At 55.4% G+C, this 12,765-nt stretch overlaps 1 protein-coding gene across 1 annotated transcript in view; it reads right to left on the reverse strand.

The window, feature by feature from the left end:
• Positions 1–12,765, reverse strand: part of Ncan (neurocan) — a 20,930-nt gene that overhangs the window by 3,500 nt on the left and 4,665 nt on the right. The window contains exons 5-11 of the mRNA XM_004646875.2: positions 11,929–12,222; positions 10,729–11,286; positions 9,156–10,532; positions 6,091–6,207; positions 4,955–5,068; positions 1,607–1,765; positions 1,145–1,227 (exon numbers count right to left, since the gene is read on the reverse strand). Coding sequence (XP_004646932.1) covers positions 1,145–1,227; positions 1,607–1,765; positions 4,955–5,068; positions 6,091–6,207; positions 9,156–10,532; positions 10,729–11,286; positions 11,929–12,222 — 2,702 coding nt within the window. The remainder of the gene's footprint in view (positions 1–1,144; positions 1,228–1,606; positions 1,766–4,954; positions 5,069–6,090; positions 6,208–9,155; positions 10,533–10,728; positions 11,287–11,928; positions 12,223–12,765) is intronic.

Genomic DNA, 12,765 nt, shown 5'->3' on the forward strand with positions numbered 1-12,765 from the left:
CCAGGGAAGTGCTTATTCCACTGAGGCATCTCCCCGGCCCCTCAATTTTTCTTTTTCATTTCTTTCTCCATGGGCTGGGAGTAGACCCAGGGCCTCATGCATGCGAGGCAAGTGCTCTGCCACTGAGCTTCAGGTCAATCCCAAGGGGTGAGTTTCTAAAAAGTCCTTATGGGAGGTAATGAAAATGCTCTGATTTCGATTCTCGGTACCAAAAAAAAAAAAAAAAAAAAAAAAAAAAAAAAAAGTACTAAATGTTACTTAATTTGTTATGATTATGTTACTTTCTGTAATCATGTACTACTAATAAAAAAAGAACAAAAACATGGTTAGTCTAGCCAGCGGTGGTGGTGCATGCCTGTAATTCCAGCACTTGGGAGGTTGACGCAGGAGGATCACCACAAGTTCTAGCCCAGGCTGGGATTACACAGTGAGTTAAAGGTCCTAGACTACATATCAAGACCCTGTCTCAGAAACCAAACAAACAAAAAGGTTAGTTTTGTGGTGTGTAAATTTCACCACAATATTGGCAAGCAAATTTCCCAGCCATATTTGATGATGTGCCCATAGTCCTAGGCCTTGGGAGGCTGAGGCAGGAGGACTGCTTTACCCAGGAATGGAGAAAAAAGCTGGGTCACCACAGTGAGATCCCACTAGTGTATAAGGCTAGTTGTAACACGGTGAGACTCTGTCTCTCAAAAAAAATTTCCAAACTAGTGCAGGCACCCAGATTTATCATCCCAGCTACTGAGGAGGCTGAAGCAGGAGGACTTCAAGTTTTGGGGCTGCCTGGGCAACTTAGTAAGACCGTATCTGAAAGCTCTGCGGAGTAGCTCTGAGGTGAGCACCTGCCAGCATGCCCAAGGCCCTGGGATCCATCCCAGCATCCACCAGGTCCCACGGCTGCCAGGCAGGGTAGGGTCAGGGCTGCAGACAGGATCCTGGATCCTAGGAGCGCTGCAGCGACAGGATGTGAGGAAGGAACGGCGGGGGCGGGAGTCTCAGGGAACCGGATGCCAACTCCAGAGCCCCAGAGCCCTGCAGACCTCGGCTGCCCAGCTGTGTTCACTTTCAACAAGACAGTAAACTGAGGCCAGAGGCCACGCCCCAGGTGGCCCGGCGGAGGAGGGCAGGGTCGGCCACTCACCAGCCCCGTGTTGTCCGTCCACTGGAAGTCGCGCTCTACGATCCTGTCGTTCAGGCCGATCCACGTGTTTTCGTGCCCGAAGCCTGCGGGGCGGGGTCGTGAGGGCAGAGCCCCTCCCCCAGGGGGGTCCGGGAGGGAGGGAGGGAAATGGGGCTTCGGGGAATGGTGGGGGGGGAGGTCCGAGTGTGGGAGGGGTTCAACCCAGAAGGGGACCACCCCAGACTTTGCTTGCTGCGGAGGGAAGGACCCTCACTGCCCAGCCCGGTGGGGTGGTGCTGGGGGGCGGAAGCGAGGATCCAGGACCCCCCCCCACGCCTCCTGGGATGGCTCGCGGAAGGGGAGCGACCCGTGGCTCCTGGCCCCAGGGGGGTAAGGAGGCGGGGTCCTGGCACTCCAGCAGGGGCACCGAGCTCTAGGCTTCTGGGGGCGGGGCGGGGGCCCTCCCGTCCCCGCGGCCCCTACTGTTAATGAAATTGTGCTCCTCCGGGGAGTGGACGCTGGTCAGGTGGCCGGCGCGGCGGCGACAGTCCCGCTCCGCCTCCTCCCACGCCCGCCGGTGCGCGAAGTAGCGGTAGCAGTGGCCCTGGAACTTGTGCCAGCCGCGGTCACAGCCTTCCGTGTCTGCAGGGCCAGGGAGGGTGAGGTCGCTGAGGCTGGGTCATCCTCCCCGTTGGGAGAGCCGGCCACCTTGCCCTGTCACCTCCCGTTCCCATATTAATTTTTTTTTTTTTTCCGGTACTGGCGATGAAACCCAGGGGCCTGAGGCTGCGCTACTTTCCCAGCCCTCTTATTTTTAGATGCAGTCTTGCTAAATCCCTAAATTGCCCAGACTTCTCTAGAATCTGGAAATCATCCTGCCTCAGCCTCCCAAGAAGGTTCCGATTACAGGTGTGGGCCCTCACACCTAGTTTAAAATTCCTTTTTCTGTTGCCGGGAGAGGTTACAATGGAAGAGCACCACACCCATGGTGTCACACCACCTCTAGGGCTTTCGGTCCTGCCCCTTGCGGGGCCACCTCCAGAGGAGCAGGGGCGCTTGGGAAGGAGTCTCGGGAAGTCCTAAAATCTCCCGGCTAGCAAAGAGCTTGGACAGACGAAGAGATAGATAAATGGCCAGGGTGCGTGGGAAAACACAGGGGGCGCTAACAATGTGTGGTAAATACTTACAATTTAAAAAATTGAGGGACAACCCACTCAGGACCCCCTCCTGCCCCTCTCTCAGACAGGAGCTTTCTTTCCCTCAATAAATATATTCTGCTAAAAAAATAAAAAATTATTGCAGCAGCGGCAGGGGTTCCATCCCGGGCGAGCGGTGCCAGCCCCGCCCTGCCGGCCCCGCCCCTAGGGCACGCTGAGACCGCGTTTGAGACTGGGTATGGTGGCGAGCGCCTTGGGAGGCGGAAAACAGAAGAATCGCTACTGAGTCCGCTCTACGTAGTGAGACCCTGTAGACCCTGTACTACATAAGAAAACTTTATAAACAGTTATTACAGTGGGCTGGGGATATAGCTCAGTGGCAGAAGTTCCTGCCTGGCAAGCACAAGGTCCCGAGTTCAATCTCTGGTACAGAAAAACAAAACAAAACAAAACAAACAAAAAAAAAAAACAGTGAAACACATTTTTAAAAAAGACACTTTGCCAAAAATAAAATTAAAATAAAATAAAAAATAAAAAAAGACATTGCCATGAATCCCCCTCAAAAATCCCCTTTCTTTAAACTCACGGATGCCATCATTCCACCGCTTTCTGTGATCCGCCCTTTTTGTTTGTGTTTTGGGTGGTTTTTTGTTGTGTTTTTTTTTTTTTTTTGATACAAAGTCTCACTATGTAGCTCAGACTGGCCCTGAACTCTAGGTGATCCTCCTGCCTCAGCCTTTTTTTTTTTTTTTTTTTTGGAACGGGGATTAAACTCAGGCTCTTGCGTTTGCCAGCGAAGCGCTTATTCTACTGAACCATCTCCCGGGCCCCCTTGCCACTTCCTTAAGTCATTCAAGAGTCCTCTTTTCTGAGTGTCTTTAGGCGGTATGTTCAAAAAGTCCGGCAACCGTGGTGCTGGGAGGATGCGCAAGCCAGTATGGAGGTGAAATGGTTAAAAACCTCAAGGCTGGCCCTCATCCGGTTTATTCCCTGGATCTGGCCCGCAGTAATCTGCGGCTCCTCCCCAAGGCAATATGAACTTGACAGGAAATGGTGGAGTCGACTCAGGGTAGGTGACTAAAAGCCCTCAGGAAGGGCTCCTGTGCTGCTGCTGCAGCTGCTGCTGCTGCTGCTGCAGAGAGAAACCCAGACATGGGGTAAGTGCGTGCCAAGGGCAGGGCAGGATTTCGAGGTGGATTCATGGCAGTGTGTCTTTCGCCATAATATTTTTTTCCTTAAGCATTCACCATCTTTTTCATCATATCTTATCCTATGCTCATCATAACTCATTAGGAAGTGCAGATCAGAACCGCAATGAGGGGGCCTGGGGAGATAGCTCAGTAGAATAAGCACTTGCCTGGCAAGTGCAGGGTCCAATCCCTGGTACCGGGAAAAAAAAAAAAAAAAAAAAAAAAAGAAAAATAATTGCAATGAGGTAATGACTTTGTACCCACTAGGTTGTTCTACCAACAAAAAGGAGGAGGGAAAGTGATTGTTGGGAGATGTGAAAAAGTAGATCACTTGGCATTAGTGGTGAGAACAGAAAATAGCGTGGCCGTGGTGGAGCACAGCTTGGCAGCTTCTGAAGCAAAAGAGATTGAAAAAGAATGGGGGGCCAGGCATGCTGGTGCACGCCTGTAATCCCAGCACTCAGGCGGCTGAGGCAGGAGGATCAGTGTGAGTTCCAGACCAGCTTGGGCTACAAAATGAGCTCAAGGCAAGCCCCCTGTAGATCGGACCCTGTCTCACAAGGACAAAAATAAGAAAAATAAAATAAAATATGCTCAAGGCTGAGGAGATAGCTCGACGGTCTAAGTGCCTGCCTGGCACGCACAAGGACCCAGGTTCAACCCCCACTACCGAAGCATGCTGAGCCAGCCTGCAAAACCAGGCATGGTGGTGCATGCCTGTAATCTCAGCTCTGGGGAGGCTAAAAACAGGAAGATTACTACAGGTCAGAGCTGCTTAGCGAGACCCTATACCAAATAAAGTCTTAAAAATGCTCATAGCAGCGTTACTTAAATTGGCCACAAGGGGGACACAAGGCAACTGCCCACCAGGTGATGGATAAACGGAATGTAGGATGGGCACGCAGAGGCATATTATGTAACCATAAAAAGGAATGAAGAAGGGGCCGGGGAGATAACTCAGTAGAATAAGTGCTTGTCTGGCAAGCACAGGGTCCTGAGTCCAATCCCTGATCCAAAAAAAAAAAAAAAAAAAAGAAAGAAAGAAAAAAGAAAAGAAAAAGGAATGAAGCATTGATTCACGTTACAACCCGGATGATGCATGGAAATGTGGTAAGCGAATGAAGCCAGACACAACAGGACACTGATTATGAGTTCAGTTCTATGAAATGTCCAGAACAGGCAGATCCATACACACAGAAAGCAGAGCAGCGGCCGCCAAGGGTGTAGGATAGCAATGAAGAATGACAACCACAGGGACAGGACGCTTGCACAACAGCGTCAACTGACTCTGCCACACAGAGCCGCACGCGTTCGCAAGGCTGGTGCTTGGCATAGTGACGTGTGCCTGCAGTCCCCGCTATTCCGGAGGCTGAGGCAGGATGAACACTTGAACCCAGGAATTTGATATAAAAACCTGGGCAACATCTGTGGGACCCACAGCCGTGGACGCAGAGGCAGAGATCGGGGGCCCCATGGAGACTCACCTTTCTCACACAGGCTACCCCCGTAGCTGGGGAGGCAGAGGCAGACAAAACTGTTGACCTCGTCGATACAGGTGCCTCCGTTCTCACAGGGGCTGCAGGCACAGTCATCGATATCTGGCAGGGACAGAGGGCACAAGTGAAAAGGCAGCCTCACCTTGGCTCCAGCCCCCATGGGAATCAGGGAGAAACGAGTCATCCGTGACAGACAGGAGCCTTCACCTATGGTCCAATGCCTGTAGCCGGAGGTGGAGCCTCACATAATTAACATAAATTAGTATTAATGAGCAAGGTAGCCCTGGTGCTGAATTAGGGAGGACCAGCAGCAGATCTTTCCCGGCTCAGAATAATCCATGCCCATTTCCTTCCCACCAATCCCTATGTAGATAGTAACTCAGGCACGTAGGACACTGAGCAAGTTTTGTCTCTTCTCTGAGGCTGTTTCTCTTACAGATACAATAGCAGTATCTTAAGAGTAATTGTGAGGGCTGGTGAGATGGCTCAGTGGTCTAAAGCACCTACTTAGAACAAGTTTAGCAAAGCACAGGGACCACGGTTCAATCCCCCAGGACCACATGCCAGCCAGCCCCGCCCCCTGGTGGGCTGAGCTGGCCACACACACATACACACATAAGTAAATAAATTTTAAAAAAAAAGAGTAATTGTGAGTGGAGAGGTGAGAAGTTATGTCCTTTATGGTGATCATTCTTTCTGTTTGTTTGTTTGGTAGTACTGGGGATTGCACTCAGGACCTTGCACTTGCCAGGCAGGTGCTTATGCCACTGAGCTGTCTCCCCAGCCCATGAGCTATCTCCCTGGCCCAATCATTCTAGAATCAGTAGTGTGGTTATGAAGTCAAAGAGACCATATATACAGTTCAGGAAATTATGTCATTTACATCTATTGTTTTAATCTCATGTGTAGCATTTCCTCTGTTGGGCTCTGAAGTAAGCAGCCACACTGATGGCAGTGGTGGTGCCTGTGTCCTGGCTTTGCCAGGCAGAGTCAGGGCCATGTCCCTTCCCCAGCCCCACTTTGCAGACATGAGAGCCTTTTTTGACCCTAGTCCTGAGGAAGGGGTTACAGGGAAGAGATCCTCGGGGGCTGGAAATGAACAAATCGGAGCCTAGAGCACTTACCAATCTCGCAGTTCTCCCCAGCAAAGCCCTGGTCACAGCTGCAGCCATACACAGTGCCATTCGTGTTGCAGGTTCCACCATGCAGGCAGGGGTTGTTCTCGCAGGGGTCGGAGGGAACTGTGGGCGGAGGCTGGTGTGAGGACCTCAGGCCCCCAGGGCCCCTCTCATCACCCACCCTCTGGAGCGCCCTCCATGATGCTCATAACATAGGCCTCCTCTGTTTTGGGCACTCTCCTCCCAGCCCCATCTGACTTGTTCTCTTCTGGACATTCCCTACTCCTCACTATTCTCAAAATTTGGGGTGCAGGGGACACAAGTTTCCAGGTGGGGTCTGAATAGAATTACAAAGAATAAAGAAATCCCCTTCTTCATTCTGTTGGCTCAACCTCTTTTGAGGCAACCTTAGTGGTTAGGACACAGTGAGGAGGGGAGCTATCAAGGCTCCCACTTCAGGCCGCAGAGTCTGGGAGGCCTGGTTCAGAGTCCACCAGCTCCGCCGCTCCCTAGAGGACCCTCGGCAAGTCGCTTCTCCGAATTTCAGTTGCCTCGTCTGTAACGGAATAAAAAGTTCACCCATCTCTCCCAATCCCGACCGCAGGGTATGTTGGAATCTTGTGGACCTCGCCAGCGCCCCTGGTCCATCCAGGAGATGTCTACAACCAAGGCACAGAGGTGTCACCCAGCAAGCAGGACACAAGCCCAGGACGGCGTCTGGGCCTCCAGGCGCCTGGCTCAGGGCCTCTGTCTGCCCTGGCTCATGTAGAATTTACTTCCTTTTTGCCCTGGCCTGTGGCCTCATGGGAAATTCAGCCAGTGTCAAGCTGTCCCCTTCCCCTTGCTGTCCCGACCTCAGCTTCACCCGCTCCCAGGCTGTTACTTCCACAGCCCTCAGAGGAGCTCACACAAACCTGTGTCAGATCACTCCCTCCTCTGACTAGATGCCTCTATGGCACCCAGTTCCCAGTAAAAGAAAACCTGAGGTCCGTACTGTAGTCCTCGGGGCATGTGCAATTTTCTCTGGTCTCTCCCAGCGTCACCTCCTCTCCCTTCCCCCTCATCTACTGCCCTCCAGCCACGGTGGCCCCGGTCTCCAGCACACCCAGCACGTCCTGCCCCAGTTATTGGGAACCCTCCCGCATCTCTGCATGGCCCCGCCTTCCCCTCCCCACTCTTGCCCATATTTAGAGGACCCTCCCTTCCAAAGCTTCCACCCATCTGCACACCTCCATGTGGTTTCCTTTTCTGTTCTACTGTTGTTTCTAATAGTTTGATATTTAACCCTTATTTTTTGCAGTCCTGAATATGCAGCCAGGGCTTTGCACATGCCAGGCAAGTGCTCACCACTGAGCGACATCCGCAGCCTTTTTTATTTTGTATTTTTATCTATCTATCTATCTATCTATCTATCTATCTATCTAGTTATTTATTTATTTGGTACAGGGTCTTGCTACACAGCACAGGCTCAGACTCGTACCCGTAGTGATTCTCCTGTCTCAGTTTCCCCAGCGCTGAGATTACAGGCGTGCACCACCACGTCTGGGGTGGCACAGCATGCCCTACGGGGACCAAACCCGAGTTCTTGAGCTTGCCAGGCAGGCACTTAAACCACCGAGCTACCTCCCCAGCCCCATTTTGTATTTGAATCAGGATCTCACTAAAATGCCCAGGCTGAGGCTGAACTTGTGACCCTCCCGCCTCAGCCTCCCAGAGTGCCGAGATGACAGACGAGCACCATCGCACCCAGCTCCAAAATGATGTCCCTTTAAAACTGTGATTATTGTTTACTGTCCATATCTCTCCCCAGAGCAGTGAAGTTCCATATGGCAACCACATACAGCCATTCACGCTTAAGTTAATTAAAATGAATAAAAGTAAAACCCGCAGCTCCTCTGTCAACCACCAGCCTGTCGAGCGATTGCCGACAGCCCGCTCTGTCCCTGGACCGTGTCCAAAGTGTGCTGTGGCTCTCAGGGATCAGAATGCTGGGGGCCCGCACCCTGACCTTGCAGGGCAGCGTGTGTGCCCAGACGCGCGACCCCGTGGCCTGATGCGGCCTAGGCACGTGTGTGCGCACGCGTGAGCCCACCAGGTGCCCCGCGCTGCGACACCTGCCCACGGGCTGGCGGTGACTCAGTCGCCCGCGGATGCTGCGTTTATTTTTGGCTTCATTAGCATTTTAGCTCAGGAAGAGGGTGGGGAGGCGGCTGGGTGTCCCCTGGCACTGCCTGCCTCCTCCATGAGGCCGACAGCCTGGAGCCAAGATGTGGGTAGGCGGAGGTCAAGGCCCACCCAGCCAGTCTGGTAGGGTCTAGGGGTGGAGATGGGGGAGGGTCAGCCCTGAGCTCCTTCCTGCCCCTCACCCTCCGCGCCACTGCACATGCGCCTCCCTGCCAGCTCTCCAGTGCCCCCATCCGGGGTCTCTTTCACACCCTTGAACTTGGCCCCCCCAGCATCCTTGGCATCATCGTCCAGCCCGGCAACTGGGATAGACATGCTGCCTGAAGACAGTCCGGGTTCACACTGCAGCCTCCACTCTGTGGCCAGCACTACACATCACCTGGCCTCCCTGTGCCTCAGTCTCCCCATCTGTACAGTGAGAACTTGCCTCACAAGGACACACAAAGGATTACCAAGGTCTTTTTCAGCGTTTGGACCCAGCCAACCAAGCAGGTGACACCAGATAATAGCAACCTTTTTTTGATAGAGAAGCCCCTCTTCTGTGTCTGCCAGCCTCCCGGCATTGAGGGAAGGGGGATATGGCCCCCAACATGGCCCAGAGCAGCAGGTATGCCTTTGCTGTCCGTCATTGAGATACTTTCTTTTCAAAAGAGAAGCCAGTCAGCCACACACGTGGTTCCCGTTATGTGGAAGGCTGAAGCAGGAGGATCACAAATCCAAGCTCAGCCTGGACAATTTGCCAAGACCGTGTCTCAAAATAGAAAATAGAAAAAGGGATAGGGATGCAGCTGAGTGCGAAGGCTCATCTTTTCTGCTCTGGGGTCCTCCAGCCACTCTCTGGTTCACAAGCCCTGGCCACTGAATGTGGAGTGTGGACCGGAACCTACCGTCCTCCGCAGTCCCGTTCTCAGGTGTCCCTGGCAAGGCTGGCTCCTCTCCGCTTGCCGCCTCTTCCCAGAAGCCCTCCAGGCCTGGGCTTCCAGCCAGCACTTCCAGCTCTGACTCCTCCGTGCCCAGGGGGACAGGCAGCAGGGTGTTGGGGGCATCCCAGGCCACTTCAAACTCTCCTGAGGAAACTGAGGCAGCCTCTTCCACACCAGATGTGGGGGTTGTCCAAGGGGAAAGAGCTGGTTTCTCCAGGGGGCTGCCTGGAGGTGGAGGGGCTGCGGGTTTCTGTGTCCCTTCAGCTACCAGCTGGCCCTCTGGCTCTGGGTGGGGCTGGGAGCTCAAAGAGGACAACGCAGATGTGTCAAGGACCACAACCTGGGTCACCTGGTCTAGGGGTGCAGCAGATATCACCATACTTGAATCTGCAGTCACTGAAGGGTGCGAGGCGGGGCTCTGGGCTTCTCTGGCCATGTGGGACACAGATGACCAGACACTGCCAGTCTCCCTGGGGAGTGGTGTGGCCGGGGACTTGCTGGGACCCATAGTAGCCTCTTCCTCTGTAGCTGCCCCTGGCACCAAAGACAAGGTGACTTCAGGGTTCCTCACAGGTGCCAATGGGGGGCTGGGGTCCTGCCTTTCACCGTGCGGTGAGGACCAGGTGTCTGGCACCACAGTGGTCTGCAGGCTGGAAGTGGGGTTTTCTGGTGGATCAGGGACCCCAGACCCAGACCCCAAGATACCACTGATGTCTGTGTGCTCTATGGGGACAATGTCTACTGTCACATTCCCATCCACAGAAAACCACTGGCTGGGGCTAGGGGGCTCAGCTGTGCTGAGCCCAGGAAGGCTGGTCACCTCAGTTTCTCCAAAGTCCGGGGCAGGGCGGGTCCTAGCATGTGTGTCTGTGGCTGCCTGAGAAGGGACCATGAAACTCCCTGCTGTGTGGTGACTCACTGTCACACCAGGGGTCTCCCTGCCCTGTCCCCTTGAGCCCCAGGAGGGGGGCAGGGAATGCACCCCGCTCTCTGAGGCTGGCGAGGGGAGGGCAGAGGACATGGCTTCAGTGGGGGCAAGTGGAGAGGCTGGCAGGAGACTCATTTTGGGGGCACGCAGCATGGCCACAATGGGGAAGTCTGGGGACATGACTGTGTCTGCCGGCTCCCCAGAGGCAGCACTGGGGCCCTCAATGGCGCTGGGGGCTGGGACAGTGGGCTCCAAGGAGGACCAGGGGGGGCTGGAAGTGGCTGGCTGCACAGTGGGGACCTCGGTGTCTTCCGGCTTCAGGTCAAGCATCCCACTTGGCACGGGGGTGCTGGGTGGGGTCTCAGTCAGGGGCCACAGCCAGGGTTCTGGGGGGCTCCTGCCACCAGGGGGACCTGCAACGGCATCAACACACTGATATGTCAACTAGATCACAGTAGCTGCTGAGCAGCTCTCTGGCCCCTGGGAAGAAGCCAAGGGATTTCTGGGGCTGGCTGAGGTCAGGGAACCAGCTGGGACTTGCAGCTCCCTCCCCTGTCCTGAGGACAGCCATGTCTGTCCTCCCTCCCCAAGTCCCCACCCCAGACTCACCTGCACCAAGGACGTTCACCTCATTGGTCAAAATGTCCCAGGGACCCCCACTCCGGCTGTTCCCCCAGGCCTCTGTGATGGAGGGGAGTTCTATGTGGTTCCCAGAATCCCCTGGGGGCAGTGGCAGGGTGCTGGTCCCCTCCGGCCTGAGGGTGTTGGGCTCCTGTTGCTGGAAGTGGCGACCATTCAGCCCTTTGAAGCGGCCCCTCCTCTGTGGTATGGGCACTGGAGTGGTCACCTCCACAGATGCGGTTGTTACCGTGCCTGTCCCAGTCCCTGTCCCTGTGCTGCTAGGGCTGAAGGCCTGCTGTGCTTCCTCAGTGGGGTGGCGGGGGGTGATGCTGGGGGTCTTCTGAGATACTTGCTCCTCTGCAGGGATGAGGGACTCTTCATCCCCACTGGACGGCAGAGGCTCCTGGGCATCTGTGGTAGCTGTGTCCTGCTCCCCATGGCTGGGGTCCAGTTCCTGGCCCGGTGGCCCCTCTGCTGACAGGATCTCCCCCTCATCCCCAGAGGCAGGGGTGTCCAGGTCTCTGTGCAGTGGTGTGGGCTGATGAACTAGGAAGAGGCAGAGAGGCATCAGGTGTCCAGCTGAGGTGCTGCGGGGAAAGGGTCGGGGCATGCAGGCCAGGAGGAGGACTCAAGACAGAACCAGACTGGCTGGCAGGAGACCCGGACCGTGTCTGGCCCTCGCAGGGCCAGGTGAGCCTGTGGGGACCCACTTTACAGACAGGTGTCCCTGGGGACAAGAAGCACCCCCACAGGCGTGATCCCCACCAAGGATACTTTTTCTCCATTCAGGACTGGGCAGGACTTGTCCTTTGGGACTGTAGTTGGCACCTTCCAAGACTGCACCTTAGAAAGGCAGGTCTCACTCCAGATCCACCCTGCTATGCCCTGCTAGCCAGGGCAAGCAAGGTCCATTAAGGCGCAGACTCTGCCTCGGCAGGGTTTGGCTATACAGCACAACCTACACCCCCACCCCGCCTCTCCCCTCCCCCCCCATAACCCATTGCCAGGTTCCCAGAGGGAGAACTGGCCAAGGACGTGGCCTTTTCACCAAAAGGCATGGCTTCAAACATACCATGCCCACGGAGTGGTCTGTGAGCTCAGTTGGGTCCGGGCCCACCCAGTGCACGCCCGTGGGCATGAGCAGGAGAGACACGCCCCAGGGCGTGGTTTGCTTGCCGCTGTTCTCACCTCGAAAGCAGTAGGCATCGAAGCGCGCGGTGGGCGCAGGGAAGCCGGTGCGGTTGGCGAAGCGGTACACGGTGCGCACGCCCGGGGCAGGGCCCCCGCAGCGCCTGCGTGGCGTCTGAATCGGGTACCGAACGCTGCCATCCGCCAGCCAGCCCGGGTCGCACTGGTCCAGACCCTCGTGCCAGGCCAGGTGCAGCTGTCCCACCGAGGCCAGTGAGGCACCCTGGCGGCGACACTGAGCACGCGCACCCGCCAGAGTCAAGCGGCGGGCCGGACCCACGTAGAAGACCTCGCCTGCGGAGAAAATCACACAGGGGATCAGTCGTGTCCCCAGAGCCCGAGGCTCTCTGGATGGATGGTGCAACCTGGCTGGCAGGGCCACCAAGGCCTCTGTGCATCTGCATCACAATGCACGGCATCGGCTGGTGGCGCAACACAAGACCCAGGCAAACTGGGATACACAAGGGGTCAGGGTACAGAGTGAGCTCAGGGAGGGCTGGGGCAGGTCTGGGTTGCAGCTCAACTGGGGACCAGGCTGGGTGACAGCCGGGTGTGGCGTTGCTTGCCTGTGATCCCAGCACTCCAGAGGCTGAAGCAGGAGGATCTTTGCAAGTTCAAGGCCAGCCTGGGCTACATAGCGAATGCAAGGCCAACCTAGACTACATAGTGAGACCCTGTCCTCAAAAACAAAAAGGAGGGCTGGTGAGACGGCTCAGTGGTCTAAAGCACCTACTTACAACAAGCTAAGCAAAAGCACAGCGACCACGGTTCAATCCCCAGCACCACATGCCAGCCAGCCCCGCCCCCTGGTGGGCTGAGCTGGCCACACACACACAC

This window comes from Octodon degus, unplaced genomic scaffold (assembly GCF_000260255.1).
Source record: "Octodon degus isolate 3935 unplaced genomic scaffold, OctDeg1.0 scaffold00282, whole genome shotgun sequence".
Classification (NCBI taxonomy): Eukaryota; Metazoa; Chordata; class Mammalia; order Rodentia; family Octodontidae; genus Octodon; species Octodon degus.